The sequence below is a fragment of the Salarias fasciatus genome, chromosome 19 (assembly GCF_902148845.1).
Source record: "Salarias fasciatus chromosome 19, fSalaFa1.1, whole genome shotgun sequence".
Taxonomy (NCBI): Eukaryota; Metazoa; Chordata; class Actinopteri; order Blenniiformes; family Blenniidae; genus Salarias; species Salarias fasciatus.
In genome coordinates, this window is record NC_043763.1 from 13,239,349 (window position 1) to 13,255,522 (window position 16,174).

The 16,174-nt window shown below is 45.7% G+C and overlaps 1 protein-coding gene across 1 annotated transcript in view; it reads left to right on the forward strand.

Annotated features, from left to right (window-relative positions):
- grin3ba (glutamate receptor, ionotropic, N-methyl-D-aspartate 3Ba) overlaps positions 1–16,174 on the forward strand; it is a 71,258-nt gene that overhangs the window by 28,411 nt on the left and 26,673 nt on the right. The window contains exon 2 of the mRNA XM_030116725.1: positions 11,566–12,272. Within this exon, the coding sequence (XP_029972585.1) occupies positions 11,566–12,272 (707 nt within the window). The remainder of the gene's footprint in view (positions 1–11,565; positions 12,273–16,174) is intronic.

The following is a 16,174-nucleotide window of genomic DNA, read 5'->3' on the forward strand; positions in this document are numbered from 1 at the left end:
AAAGTTGCTTTCAGTTCCAGATGTACCAATGATACCGATACGGCAGACGCTTCGAACAACAAGCACCGGCATATGTGAGTCGACGCCTCATTAACTCCTGTCAGTGCATTCACTTCTGTCGTAGCAGGAGGTCATTACATAATTAAAGTAATTCAAACTCAGTGGATTTACAACATATTCCGACATTTTGGTTTGTAACAAAGTCAAATTTAAATCCCTGTCAAAATCAATGTGAGTGTGAATCCATGTGCATGAATGTGCGGGTTTTGCAGGGATTTGCCTCGACTGATCTGAAACAATAAGCACGCTGAGAAGGCCTTTAGCTGTGAACCAATGACGAAGCTGAATGAAGCCAGCTGTGGCGCCATGGCTGCAGCAGCAGGAGAGAGGAAGACGGCGTAGATGTAGACGAATGCTCCTGGGATCGGCAGAAATGCATTTAAGGATTATGAAAATTTGAAAATAGATAAAAGTCTGTTTTCTAGAATGATAATATTTTACCTGCCACCATTAACGTTTTGCAGAGTTATTCATCTTGTTTTGGGGCTGAATGGTAACACTCTAATCAATTGTAATCAGATGATAATAGAATTTCTCATCCAAAAAGTTGCGGCTGGTGAAAATATTGACTTTTGGAAGTGGCTTGTGAGCAAAAAAAAAAAAAAAACTATTGTTGATTTAGCTCTGATTGCAAGACTTTGAGCCAAAGTGGGAAAACCTGATAACTTCAGTGCGCCTGCCAGCAAGACGTCACAGAACTCTTGTGACTTAATACAGTTTTCCTTTATTAACTGGTCGACTATTCAAAGTCTTATTTATTTTGATCATTCTAAGTAATAACACATCGTACCGCGGCCTGGAGGTTAAAGAGGCGAGATGTTCAGATGTTTGCAGGTTGGAATCCTAATACCGACATGCTTCCACTGATTACCATCCTTAATCTGCAGCATCTCCCAGGACACAACACCGTGGCAGCACACTGCTCCGAGTGTTCTCTGTAGGATAATTACACACAGAGTAATGATTCCCCCAAGGGGGTCAATAAAGCATCAGCAATAAAGGAAATTGTACATTTTTAAACATGAAAAAGCAATATGTTCTCAGAGAACAGTTCTCCACAAACTAAGCACAGAAATTTTAAAAGTAGGATTGAACTGACGGAAGTGATGGACAAACCTTAAAAAATTAGGTCCATGTCTTCTCATCATCTCTTATTTCAAGGTTTCTCTTGAGCCATTTCAGCTCCACGGTTTTCTGATTCAAGCTGCATGGCTACTTGAATCTCTTTTCATCTACATTTAAATCCATGTCCCCGTCCCCACCTTTCTAATACGGAGCCCGTGTCCCCACGAATTGCTTTCTCTCACAAACCTTCAGAGGAAAACAAAGTTGATACTCTGAACAAATCAGAAATCTCAGACTGATGTCCCAGTGGGTGGGCAGGTTGCAGGGAACGGCAGATTGGTTTGGACAAGCAAGGACACTTTAACACGAGATGTAACGTCCTGCAAAATGATACGTGGTAATTTTATAAAAGAGACATTTTGCAAATTAATTCAGGTGGCTCTTGTCTCTGGTTGGATTTGTGCTCCGTGCCTTCCTCGGACTCTTTCTCCCAAATTGTCAATTCTCGTTTGTGAAACGAAGCTCTTAATTTCTAGGTAAACTGTTCAACTCTGCAGTGGCTACTTGTGCATTCTCTGCATTGCTAATGTGGTCATTTAGCACCAGGAGCCGGCTGAAGCCAAACAAGACAGTCATCTGTGCCCCAAATCGGCTAACCCCAAATGGTCTCTCAATTGACTGGAACTCGGTCGCATTAGAGAGGCACTTCTGGTGTGAACAGGCTGCCGTTTGTCATACGCATTACCCCAGATTCAGATTTGAGTTTAATAGTCGTTTTGTTCACTGTTCTGTCTTTGTCGCTCTTGTTCCCCAAAAATTTCCCTCTTCTCTAATTAGCCCCTTTAATGCCTGCTCCTGCACTTGAAATCGTTCACTCTCCTGGGTGGATATTCATCTCCGCCGTCGCTCGTCCCCCTACCTCTCCATCTCTCCGTCATCTCTCCCTTATAGAGATGGATGAAAGGGGATATCAGGGAGTCTGGGTGGAGAGCTCAGCTGATAGGCTGAATCACGGCAGGTCATTTACTCACTGCGAGCCCATCCATCGTGGAACCCACACATTACCCCCTCACTCACTCATTCACTCTCTCTCTCTCTCACACACACATACACACACACACACACACACACACACCCTTGTCTCTCTAGACGCTCACACAAACATGCTGGCCCTAAATGACTTCCATCTCTCTCGTCATTTTATTTCACTCCTGGGAAGTCCAATTTGAGTTTCAGTATTCAACACGGCTGATGCAAAGGGATCTGTTCCATTAGAGATCTGCTTGTTCGCACGTCTTGAGAAACACATGCGCGCGAAAAACAAACGCGCGCATCAATACACACGCGCGCTCAGATGAAGAAATATTGCACATAACGGAGAAACGCACCTTGTGCTAAAAGCTCCAGACGTCTCATTACCGGCACTGTGTGCTTTTACCGCTGGGGTGTTGTGAATAATTGTGTCCCCCCCTGAAGTTTGTGCTGTTTGCAGTTCTGCTCCCCCGTGGGCTGACTGTTAATGGCGTCATGCCACTCTGCATCTGTACTTGGTGAACTGTTGGCATCAGTCTTCAGTAACTAATGCTGCCGTCTCATCAGTCCAGCTGCCTGCTGGTCAAATTATAACCCAGCAAGAGACCATTCTCCACCCCGTACCGGCGCCAGAACACCTATAACAGCTTAGTTTACCCCCAACAGGATGTCGTGATTGCTCCGAACGTTCGATGCCACCTCCAGCAGGTTAGAAAGTCGTCGAGAAAAGGACGATCAGGCTGGGCTGCGGGAAGCGAGGGAGCTGTGATCTGGGAAAACCGGTGGAAGGCGTTGGAGAGGGAGCGGGCGTGTGTTCCGGCTCCACCGCTGCAGTCTGCGTTATTGACAGATGTGCGGCGTAATCAGAATACAGCATGTATGCACTACTGTAGGGCGGATGGATGAGTCAGGGGAGGAAATGCGATTACAGTGGCAATCATAACTCAGATTAGCCTTCCTGTGTACCTCTCTCCACTGCTCAACATTGGAATCAATCACCATCACATTCACTATGACTCCTCATATCACACACAGGGTCGCACCAAAAGGACAAATATTGTTCTCTCCGGCAGAGAAAACAACATTGTCGAGAGCAAGGACAACAATCGCTCTCTTTAATAAATAACGGCAGCTATTATGATCATAAATAGTGAGGGGGCCAGAGGCTGTTTGTAGGGGGGAGGATGATACATGAATCCATTCAGCATATTTCTGCTGTGGGCTTGTATCTCTGCAACTAAGGGGATCAAAGGAGCTCCTGACAAAAGAGGCGCAGATGCAGCGTGCTGAGATGACAGCCTTCACCAATGCTAGCAGTGCACTCAGCGCTAACGTCGGCTGACTAGAGACCTGACTAACCAGTCCAGAGCAGCACATTCGGTCCCCCCGCTGTTTCCGCTATCTGATTATTATTGATGACATCAGGACATTCGAGAGCTTGTGGAGGCTCATTAAATCCGGAGTCAACTGATAATAAAAGTGAACATTCTGCACTGGATTACTTCATCCACGCAACGCACCAGACTAGCAGGGAAGAATTTGCATACTTTGATATGCGCTGGGTTTTTAGATATCCCCTCTGGATCACCATTTGATTAAACTGCGGAATCATGTCGCCGAAACTTCTTCATGGGTAATACACAAAGCCCAAAGCACTCGGCTGGTTAGAGCATGTGATCAGCCTGCCTGGGTTCGTGTGTTACAAGACGAGTGTGTACATGTTGTGCGTCTGGTTCCCCTCAGTTCTTCAGTTGCTCGCGATGCTTGAGGGGGGAAAATGCTGATGTGCTTTGTGTCTTGATCGCTCAAATTAATTTGAAGCCACGCTGAGAACAATATTCCTCCGAATGATTTGCAAATCACTGGCATTTTCACACATCGTGCAAACGCTCTTGAAAACAGTGCCAAAAAGACAAATGGTTGTGTATACGTGTACACATATGGAAGGTTTTTTGGGTTTTTTTTCTTCTTCCTTTTTTTTACTCGCACATTCATACACAAACATATCCACTCAGCTACGGCTGATTTGCCTCCGACGTACAAAATGAGGGAATCCATTTTCTTCCTGGCTTCTCTTCCATTTGAAATGATTGCCATAAAGTCAGAGCCTGGAGGAAAAGAGAAGACATGGGCTGTCAGGACTTTTATGGCTTCTCCCACAATCGCTCAGGTCTACAATGGTATTTTTATGATGCCACCGTATAGCCGGCTTTCACCTCCTATTTTTGCAACCCGCCTCACACCACCAGGGAAACTAACAAGGTCCTTGTGTTTAATGGACTCGAAGGCCTTATACCTCCAGCAGTCTCCAGACTCTCAGTGCCATGCAACAGCCCAAGCAATAAGCAACCATTTCCCTCTAATCAAACCTAATTCGAAGTATGCTTTACACTTTGTGCACGCCCGTTTCGCCGTGCTCGCCCCCAAGGGCCGCAATCTTCCGCGCACTTTGCCGCCCCATAACTGTATTGGAGATGGTGGGTGGAACTGGATGGAGTCAAGGTATTTGCATATGTAATTCAACAGTGACAATCAGAAAGACATGGCCCCATCTCCATCAACTGTTAACTGTGAAACAAGATTTAGCCCCTCTTTCAATCTGTGGCCAGTTCTGTGGTGGAGCCTAATAGTGTGTATCTTACTGCTTATCACTCTGCTTCTCTGAGCCAACAGGCTGTTATGCTTAGATAACCATAGTCATTTGCTGTGTTAAGTGGCTGATTGCTTCACAGTTGTGCTTTGGCGTGCATGTGTGTGCGCGCCATACTTTCATGCGCCCGTGCGTGCGTGCATGCGTGCAATTACACTGGTGCCCCAGCTGCATGCGTGTGTAGCAGCACCAGCTTTTTTTTTTTTTTTTTCCCCCCCCCAACAAGCTTAGCTCCAGTCCCCGGCAGCATGGCTGAGCGAGATTAAAGTCACCCATATTACACTTAGCGCCAGGAGACGTAAGGAAATTAGGGGAAAATTAAACAATGCCATTTGCATACAATTACACAACAGCACAACAAACGGGCCCGGTTAGCCGCCGTCTGGTCAGCTAAAGAGGGTTGCTCAACATTGGTTCATTAACTATGCAAACAACTGACTGGCTTTATTCAATCGTGCATGCTGTTTGGACAGTGAATGGAAAAAAAAATGCCATCTGAAGACGATACACGTTGAGCAGTTTCTTTATTCTTCCATCTGAGGTGACTGTTTAACTCACCAGTTTAGCTCAGCAGGTTAAATGGAATCGCTTAGGCAGGATTTACATTATTTTATTGGTGCATGTGAGCCCGTGCCTGCTGACATTTGAGTCTGACATTCAGGTTACAATACTCACTTTTCATCTCAGGTGTTTGAAATATACGTCTCACAACCTGCTGGGAAAATCTTTCCTTCTCAAGACACAAGAGCACAACCACCCCAGTCTGTCTTGTTCCTATCTGCTGCGCACACATTCACATGCAAACCATCACCTTTTAGCTCTTTTCACAAACGCGGATATTAAACTGCATATCAATTCCGCTTTCATCTCAAACATATATTCACATCTACAAACCGAATTCTCTCTTTCTTTTGCCTGCCTCCTGCCTCCTATCTCTTCTTCCATCCCCGCTACATACGGCCAACTCACCTGGTGACCGCGCTGATAAAATATTAATGTGTTCGGCGAAGGGTTGTTGTTTGGCCCGCTGCCCTGACCATGAGCTTTGTTTCTGGACGGTGGGAAAAGCTAAGCAGCAATTCAGAGGCTGAGGCAGGGGTCCGTTCAGCTGGATTCAAAGCAACTCCCCAAAAAAAAACCCCATCGCTCTGTCCACCAGTGCTGTGCCGGATGCAAATGTTATGCAATTTCAGTGGTAAGCATGACTTGGGTTGGAGCGAGCCTTTGCAGTAAGTGAAGAAGCAGCAAGTTGAAAAAGATTCCACGCCTGAAGCTTTGGAAGAAGGACAAGAGGAGACACCTGGTTTCCCACAGCCTCAGCTTACATTTTGGGCTCTTTTGGCTTCTGTTAGCTTCTTAAGCCCTCCAATAGACACTCAAACAATTATGCTCCCTTGTCCCACTTCTTTAGTTTCCTCTCCAACTTCTTTTTAATAAGCTTTGAAACTGCAGGTGCTGCTGTTTTTTTTTTTTCTTCTTTTACCGGGGAAATCTTTTTTTTTTTTTTTCTTCCTTTTTGGCATTGTAAAGTGAACAACCGAATGCACGCCATCCAAGTGTTGATGCTTTTCTTATGGAGGCCTAAATAAAGAATGAGCTTAGTAACAGGGAGCTGCTCCCTCCTGTTCTGATTCAACGCACTCCTGTCGGTTTGCTTACTCCACATTGCCCACGGATCCCCCTGGGTTTATGCTCAAGTATTCACACCTCAGTGTGTTTGTACTGTATCAGTGTGTTCTTGAGCGGGTGCCTCTGCCGCGCTCGCTCACTCGCTCGCTCGCCTGTTTGTTTGTGTGTCCTTCTGGTGTCTGTGCGTTCAGGCTTCAGTGCATGTATGTGTTGAAAGACCTGAAAATCTTCAGGCCAACGCGGCGCACACAACCGCCCGACACATTCATACAGCCGAGCTAAAGGTTTGGTTCAAGGCTTCTCATTTGCAGTTGTGTGAAAGAGGGTATGGATTTTATATATTTTATACTCGCATAATGCTGACGCTCCTTTTAGCCGTGCTTATCTGACATCCTTAGTTCCGAGTCTTTTTAGCCTCATGCTTTTGGATGGAGCTTTTTACCTGTGAATGGAAAAAAAGATAAGAGCATGCCCATAAAAAATACACACACACGCACACACACACACACACACACATGCACAGCCGGGCGGTCTTTTACAGATGAGAAATGCGCAGCTGCTCATTGAATCCATTACTATTCCGGCCGAGCCTGTGAGCGATCTGTGCGCTTTACAAAGAGATCGCATCAGGTCTGGATAGACTTTGAGCTGCGGAGAAGGTCTGAGTATCATGGCTGGTAAGATCAAGCCTGTACGTCTGCAGCTGGTCCCGGCACAGCAGAGCAAATCCCTGCAAAACATAAAAGGCATTCCTCCATTTTATAGCAAAAGTTACGCAAAAGTTTCCAGTTGGAGAGTGTGCAGCCACCTTTTATCTTGTCTAGACGGTGACGACACAAGACTGCCCGCATTCCTCTGGAGATCAAAACTCAACTCAGGATCCCACTGGACCGCTAAAAAAAAATGACATTTTAAATTCAAATACCCGATAACTGGAGCAACAAAGTTGGCCCCGACCTGATGCAAAAGGCTCAGGATGTCAAAACAAACCAAACTCACACGGACAGCCACAGTGGACTGGAACGTCTGTTGTAGACATTCGCGCACCAGCATGCAAATACACACACATTAAATGCGGTGTGTCACAGGGATAAGCACTGATGTTGCCTGCTTGTTTTTAAGACGTGCTGGATTAAGTGACTGACAGAGATTTTATTGCACGGAATACATTGCAATACGTTAAGATGCGAGATATTTTCACCCTGTTTAGGGATTTAGAGGGGGAAAAGTGCTTCGTTAGAATTTAAAAGGAACATATAATGCATCTGTTTGAAAGAAAAATAGGCAATGACTAATAAGAGCTTGACTGACAGTAAGCTGTTTGGGGCTTACTATGAGTTGGCATCAGCAGCTATCAAATTGCATCATATTTTCTTACATTGCAGGAGTGTGAGGTGAAGAGGTAGATGTGGAATTAGGGAGGTGAAATTCATCTTTTCATGGTGAGTGAGTAATCTGTTGTAACAGGAAAGTATTCCGTCATGTATTTTGCAGATTACGTATGAAGAAAAGAACAATTTCTCCTTCTTTTGCTCACCTATATATTTTCAGCCAATCACAAGACAGAAACAGTCTTTTTTTTCAATGTTTACATTATGCATTGGGATCTTTGGTGTTTTGATTAATAAATAAAACTATTTAAGCATCAATCGAGGTCAAGATGTTTTACTGAAATCCAAACTGAGGATCAGAAAATGTTGATTGTGTAACATCCATCTGCAGCTTACAGGGAATAGTCTGACGAATAGAAAACATCCAGTCAGCTGGAGCCGTGCGGGGAAAGATGCCTGACTGGTTCAAAAATTTCACAGAGACAACAGCAACTCAAATAACTGTGTGTCACATCGTGGCGTGCGGGAGGACCATCTCTGAAAGGTGGCTTTATTGTCCCCTCAGGGAATGCACAGCATGTCGAACCCTGAAGCTGATGACAGCAGAACATCACGCTGTGTGTCATCAAAACACAGGAAACTGAGGTTATATACACACACACACGCACGCACACAGCCAACAACCTGAGTGTTGCCACTGACCGTGCATCCTTCTCCTGAAATCTACTTCTAGCAAGATGAGTAATAATGTCAGAGTTGAATCCCCTCAAGTTGTCCTGTAGAACGAGACAGTGAGAGCGCTGAACTGAACTTTTCTCCAAATATCACTGTGTGGGGATTTGCTCCACTCCTGTGCAGGTGACACGTCTGCAGCGGCGTGTCACAATGAAACAAAGGATGAAGAAAGTTTGTAAAGCAAAAGGACATGTTTGTGGTTGGGCTTTGCTGCCTTGCTTCATCCAGCGCGGCCTCACAGGGGGCTGGAGTTTGACAGCAGCTGAAATTGGGTAATAGGTCGTGTGCGGACTGGACGTATCCCCAGTCCAACATTGTGCAAACTCAGAGAAACTCTCAGACCCACAAGGCAATTTGGACGGGGTTAGCTCACTCATCAGGAGCGCCTGTGGGAGGAAGCAGAAGTACACAACAAAAACCCATCAGAGAGAACATGCAAACTCCAAGTGAAAAGATGGAGAGCTGAAAGATATCTGTCTTTTTATTTATTATACAGAATTTGATTTATTTGTCTTTAGCTCAACAACGGAGTGCAATGCGATGGAAAAGGCACACTATTATCCTCGTCAGGTTTCCAATCTGCCTCAGCGGCCGGCTTTTCGCCCCACCTTTCAGTTTGGCCTTCAGGACTGCTTTATATGAGATGAGTTAACATAACCTTATTACCATCAGGCACAGACAGCGGATATCGGGCTTGAAACTGCCATCCATGCCTGAGTGTTTCCAACACACAGCTGTAAATGCGTGTTTCCCTGGACTCGGTGATCCTTCTTGTCCGGCTGGGTTTTTTTTCTAACGTTATACATCACAGCTGCACTTTTTCAGCACGGCAGAAAAGGCTCTCCGGGATTTCAGTGCTATAATATATCACGGGGTTTAATTGTGCTGAAACATTCAAATACAGATGAGAACCGACTCCAGTCGTAATAGGCAATAACTTCAACGCTTTGCTTTTTTTTTTTTTTTCGCCCCCTTAAAGTTTCACAAGGTCCACTTTGGTGTTTGTCATGTTCGATTGCCCACAGAGTTTTTAAAGAAGTTCTCCCTCCTCCACCCAAAACAGTGTAATGCCTCAACGTCTTATGGGCCGGAACTCATACCCTCACAAAACGGCTTATATTACCTTATTTCTTCAGAATCGCATCAGGTCTCACACATCTGCCTCCTCCGTTCCCTCTAATTTTCTTCCCTTCCCAACAGCGACTTGTACAAATACAACTTCTGTAATGTTCCGGTTCGCTCTTGTTATTATGCTCACGTCCTCGCCCTTGAAGTAATTCTACTGTTGTGCCCGCCGTGAGTCGATCTGGATAAGCGTGCCGGCTAAATGCCTCAAATGTAATTGAAATTGTGAAAGAATCCCACTAAAAGTCAAGCAAGAAAAAAAAATAAATAAAAGAGCGAAGCACTGATGGTGCAGAGCAGCTGTGGCATCCCTCCACTGTTGAATGTTATTTCATGTAATTTGACAATGATATATTGAGCAAAAAATCTTCTTTGGTTGTTTAACAAACTGCAAGAGTGTAATCTAGAGTTATTTACCATGATGCACATTTAGTCTTCTGGTTAGATTCTTCATGAAAATCTAATTTTTGCGGCTTTTTGTCAGAATCATCAGCGATCCATACATTTAGCTGTACATTAGTATTTAGGAGGGAGATGACTTAGATGGATCTTGCTCTGAGAAAGTTGGAATGAGAGCAGATATAGATTTACATTCTAATTCCTCCCAGCTGCCTCCAGGCGCTGTGTTGATCCTCTGTCTTCATGTTTTTGTGTTTCCTGAGCCCTTCGACAAATTATGCATGACGCCTGCTCCACTCCTCACAGAAATACGCATGATGTTCACACCGGTAGCACACGCCACCTTTCCTTGAATATTCTTCTGTGCCGGCGACCGCCACCTCGCCGACGTCCCACTGAGTTCAAACGAGGAGAGCCATCTCCGCTCGTCCCCATCGCACACACCTGGTCCTCTCCGGGAGGATAAATAACATACACCGCATTAATTCATCCATATCTCACCAGACTTCAAATAGTTTTTTTCTTTTCCCTCTTCGGGGACTCAAGGACTTTCAGCAGAGGGTCGCTCTGTTTACTTTATACTCCAGGGTGGGAAGATTTCCATTTGAATGAATGTGTCGGAAGTGTGGGGCGTATTCGGGTTTAGAGATCTCATTTTCAGACACACAGGTGTGCATGTGTGTATTCAACAAGTTTGCACTTTGTATGTTCCTGAATGGTTCAGTGGTGTATTTGTATGTACAGGTGTAATTAAGTCCCTGCGTGTGTGTGTGTGTTTTGAACCGAGTAAGTGCACGCTTACGCCTCTGCTTGTGTGGATTGTGCCAGACGGTGTTTATGATCGTAATTTGCAAAGCGTTGCCATCATCTGGGTTCACTGAGGTGGGATGATTCAGAGCAGATCTCAAGTCGTGCTCAGCTAAACTTTGGACTCTCTATTTAAAAGCCGTCTCCCCCTTCAACCTTGCCTGGAGCGCTGATAGGATGAAAAATGGATGGAACCCCCAAAGGAAGGAGGGGGAAGGTCCATCTGTGAGCTGCATTCAAGGACAACAGTGTTATCCGCTTTGGAACAGTATGAAACAAGCCAGTGTTTTCAGTGGGGTGTGGAAATGCGGGCTTCTGGATGAACTGTGGAATCTACTGTTGTCTTGCCAAGCCAACTGTGATGTTGCCGATTAGATGCGAATCATTGACTCCTTGTTTGTGTCTCCCATTCAGAGCGCGGAATAATGAACAAATGTGACTGATAGTTTCTGATCTGTGTTGTGGTAAATTATGACAGCAGCAGGAATTTGCGTTTCAGCACCCTGATGCTCATGAGCGCTGTGTTTAAAGTAATTTCATGTTTGGCAGCCATGACTCAGGAATCATCTCCATTTTGATCTCGTTTTTATTTTCCCTCCTTCTCTTTCCCCTTTCTTGTTCTTGTCTTCAGTTGTTCTATTTTCGTTTCCTCCCAGCCTTCTCGCATCATCCTCTGTTTGATCTGCCTCTTGCTCTTTTGACTCTTCTCCCTCTCCTTCCTTTTCCTCGCAGAACCGATTTCACCTGCAGATGTCTGCCCGAGTGCCTCCATCGACCCTGGGCAGCTTGCTGTTAGCCGTCCTCCAAGGCGGCGGCGGCGAGGGAGAGAGGGAGCGAGGCGGCCGCGGGGAAGGCAGTTGGGGAGGAGCAGCTGTGATCTGCCCCGGGTGGGACGAGGGCGGTGACGGATTGCTGACTCACCTGCAGAGGCACAGCGGCTCCACCTGGCATTTGTGGGATATCATCAACCTCACCCGCATCACGGGGAGCCGGGACCGGCGGGGGGAGGCCAGCGAGGAGAGGAGGGAGGATCAGATGGAAGAGGAGGCTTTGAAGATCATCTCCACTCATTTCCTGCGCTCCTCCTCTCCCATCTCCTCTGTTCTCCTCCTGGGATCCGATCCGGAGTGTCTCTCATCCGTCCTGCGGGCTGCTCAGCGCCTCGCCTCATCACTACCAGCGCTGCAGTGGATCATGGGATACCCCTTGTCTCCAGATTCGTTACACACTCTGGGAGGACCCCTTGGGCTGTTAGCCTACGGGGAGGTTGGACGCAAGCCAATAAGCTTCTACATACGGGATGCTTTGCAGCTGATTGGCCGAGCCGTCTCTGCGGCGACGCTGGTGAGGCCAGACCTGGCGTTGATTCAAAACATGGTGAATTGTTATGACAAGCCAAACCTACACGAACTGCCTTCTTCTGGACAATATATTGCCAGGTATGCACATATATACCAAAAAAGTCATTTTATTTGTCTCTAATAGTAGTAATAGTATTTGAAACCATGTTTGAAATCATATTTTTTGACATTGTTTTTCCTACAAATAGAGCTTGTTACAGCATTTTTGTATTTTCCTCTCAGTTTGAATAGAACTATTAGAGGATGAGTATTTGAAGGTAGCTTGATAGCGACACCTCTCATTGGAAACACTCGTGCTGCTAAACAATAATCTTCACACCTCACCGTGGGAGTTTCTGTGGCGGCTCTCGCTTTGTAGAGAGCGGTTTTCAAACCTGCTTTGTCTGAGAGTTTTGATTCAATGGGCACAAGTCGGCTTGTAAAGCAGTAACTTCGCAGCTGGTAAAAATAGGCTTGAAAATACTTCTGCAGTGCCGATGATAAAGGAACTTCTAAAAGTTAAATACGGTGCTCCGCGAGATGTCATAGGAAAAGCAGCAGCTCTTGTCAGGCCAGGAACGGACCTTAAATATTCTTTACAACCACTGCAGCGGCTAGACCGCCGTTTGTGTCTGAGCACGGAGAAATCCGAGACACTTAAATCACCGAATGATTTGTGGAAGACACCGACAAACTGCAATTAAATTCCTCTTGTCAAAACACTAAATATGTGTAAGCTCGTTAGCTCTCTGAGTGGCACATTGGCGTTTTTGTGGGGAGTCGCTGGCTCGACTTGTTGTAACATACGCTCTGGTTGTTGCCCTTGTCTGTCCTTTGCTCCGTGGGGGTGGCAACTTCTGAATAGCGCTGTCATACTGAAGGTAGGGAGGAGGTCTTTATGGCATACAGATTTGCAGAGTGACACCAGAGGGGTTTTTTTGTGTGTGTGTGTGTGTGTGTGTGTGTGTGTTTTCTCACTGTTGCTGTTAGAGCTTTGAAAAAGTCCCCTGACAGATTTGAGGGTCTGCCAAGGTGCAGCGTGTGATAATGAGCATATGCAAATGAATAATAAAACACATATAGAGGCTTAAATATATTTGAAATTAAAGGAATCATTGCACTGGGAAAGTGAGAAAATGTGTTTCTGGTATATAAACCCCCTTTAGGCTGCGTGAGGGGATGAAGCTGACTGGAAAGGTAAATATTTTCTTCTTTGCCAGCCGACATGGTATTTCCTAAAATGATACATCGGATGAAACAGCATGGATCCAACTTCTGCGGCTGTGCCGTCCTGGTGGAAATGGATTTGCGGTGTAGTCGCAGGGCCCCACAGCAAATATTGAGCACACATGGTGCCTGCCAGCCGAGCGCGATCATCAACAACCCCCACATAATCACAAGCTGGGTGCGCTCACTGAGCTCTCTCTCTCTCTCTCTCTCTCTCTCTCTCTCTCTCTCTGCCGTTTGGCGGAGCGCTGGGATGCCAGAACCACCGGCCATGGAGGGCCAGAGGCTGAAACCAGTGGATTGGGAGCTGCTGTATGACTGTGCATTCATTGCTGGAGTCAAAAGTGAAAAGCTTACGAGGGTTAATGTGATCAAATTACAGCTTTGCGATGGATTTCACTGGTTCCACACCTTCACGCTTCTCAGGCGGTCAAACGTACGTGGAACTTCTTGAACCGGCCCGGATGAATGCTGAACATTGTTGATGCATAATCTCTTCTGCCATCATCACATCAAAACTGGTTTGCGACTACAGAAAGAGGGCAAAAAAGAGAGGAAACTATCGCATCAACCTTCAATTTCATCTTCAAGGCTTCAAGGTCAATCACGAAACCTTATCATGCTCAACTAAAATAGCAGCATATTAGCATAGTAAAATGTTCATCTAGAGGTTTTTCTAATTTAGCTTTTTACAGTTTTACAGTGCGGTGAACATGACCTTGGACTTTCATCGGATGAGTTTTTTCTACTTTTAACTATGAAGAAAAATAGCGTTTTCAGACTGACACAAACTTCACGGGGACACTCAGGAAAGTTGCAATCATTTGGCCAATTACGTTACAGTCTAGACTGTCCGGACAGACTATTTATAATGGGGTCCTCTGAAATATTGTGCCGGTGACCTTTGTACTTGGCCTGTTGGGGACTGATAAAAGGGGTCATTTTGTCACACTGTCCAAACCGGTGCAGTCAGGCTCCGTGGCTCTCTGGTGGACTGGGCGATTCTTATCCCGCCGCTGCAACAGTCAGACACGCCGCTGCTCTGGAGAGCCCGAACAAAGCCGAGGCGAGTGAGAGACTTCCACATGGAAAAGGCAATTAACAGCTCAATGCCCAAGGGACGGAGCAAGAAAAGCAGGGAGGGAGAGAGAGTGTCGAGAGATACAAGCAAGCAAATAAGGTATGAGAATGAGGAGGGGGGGGGGAAAATCTCTTTCAGATTCTAAGCAGCACTACAATAAGGAAACATCCGGAGGAAAAATATGAGCAACTAACCAGTTTTGATGTTATTCTCTGAATGCCCAGATTTAGAAGGAGGGAAAAAAAATCCCATGGTGTTTATTCCTGAAAATACATTCGAGGGAAAGGATACTGTGGTCCAAACAGACATATACTGTAGATAAAAGAGAGGAAGTAAGACGCAGCTGAAGGAAAATACAAACCGTGTCAAAAAACAAGTAAGAATGAATCCAAATGGAAAAGGACACGAGGGAGGAAATAAAGGCGAGGAGAGGGAGAGCGTTGCTGCTATCAGAGTGAGATCTGCCACTCAGTGCCATCTCCCTCGACACGCTGATCCTATCTCCCCCTGAAGAGATTAAAACCATTGAATCTGGCGCGCCTGGCATCATCCCCCACATACAGAATGAAAAAGACAGAGGGAGTAAACTTTCCTCCAAACTCAAAGAGACGACGTGATAAGAGAGCAAGACACATGCCTGGGACTCTCTTATGGAGTCATCATTTACCGGACGCTCGGCTGACATTTACTCTGAGTGTGTAAACCCGGGCCAGGTGTTAGCGAGAGGGAGGCATCCCTCTCTGACACCGCCGGCCGACTTATCAACCCGCTTTGACACCAGCCGTCATTCTTCAGATGCAGCTGCTGGCCGGATGCTGCACAACAGCCCGCAGGACCCATAACTAAGAGGTGGCACCGCTTTAATGTGGACTTTACTTTCCACAAGCCTTCACTTATCCGTGTGTTATTTCACACTCATATCTTATCATTGGGCAGAGGTCCAAACATGTCAAGAACTGCATTACGCTTTTCCTCCGCGTGAAAGCAAAGTGAATATTATTTATATATTTCTTTATTTTTTTGCAAAGGCGAAGCTATTAGAGTATGGGGCTTGAGCGGCTTGGCTTGATGAATCTGCTGTCTGTTGGATATGATGATTCAGCCGTGCTATTACCATGAGTGATTTCAGCTCAAGGCAAGGCTAGTGCTGCTGCTTTATGGTCACTGAGACAGAGGGAGCCGCTGATGAGAAAACATAAGTTAACATGGAATGAGATGAGAGTGGCTTTCAGTTTCCAGAGATTTTTAATCAGACTTGTTGGGGGATTATGATCCTGCTGAGGTGAATCACAAAGTAAAAATCTCAGCGAGAACATATAAGCAGGCAGCAACGCTCGAAAACCCCATGTACTTTCATATGTGTCACTGTCTGTGTCGCTCAGACAAGCTTTAGTCCAGCCAAGGCTTAGAGGAGAGGTTAATGACCCACACGATCAATTTAGTATTTTCATTATCCTCTGCATGTCCCTTTTTAATGGGGAAAGTTCTCCAGCAGCCGTTACAATCCAGACTCATCAATTCATACATATAACTCTGAGATGAAAAGCGGAGTGAAAAAAAGAAGAAGAAAAAAAGCAGAATAAAGCAACGAAAAAGGAAAAGGCTGGTTTTTCTATTCTCAGAAAGGGCTGCCGCTCAACCGCTCGTTTCTGTTATCAGGAAGGAAAACTTGCCCTTTCTAGCCTTGACCCAG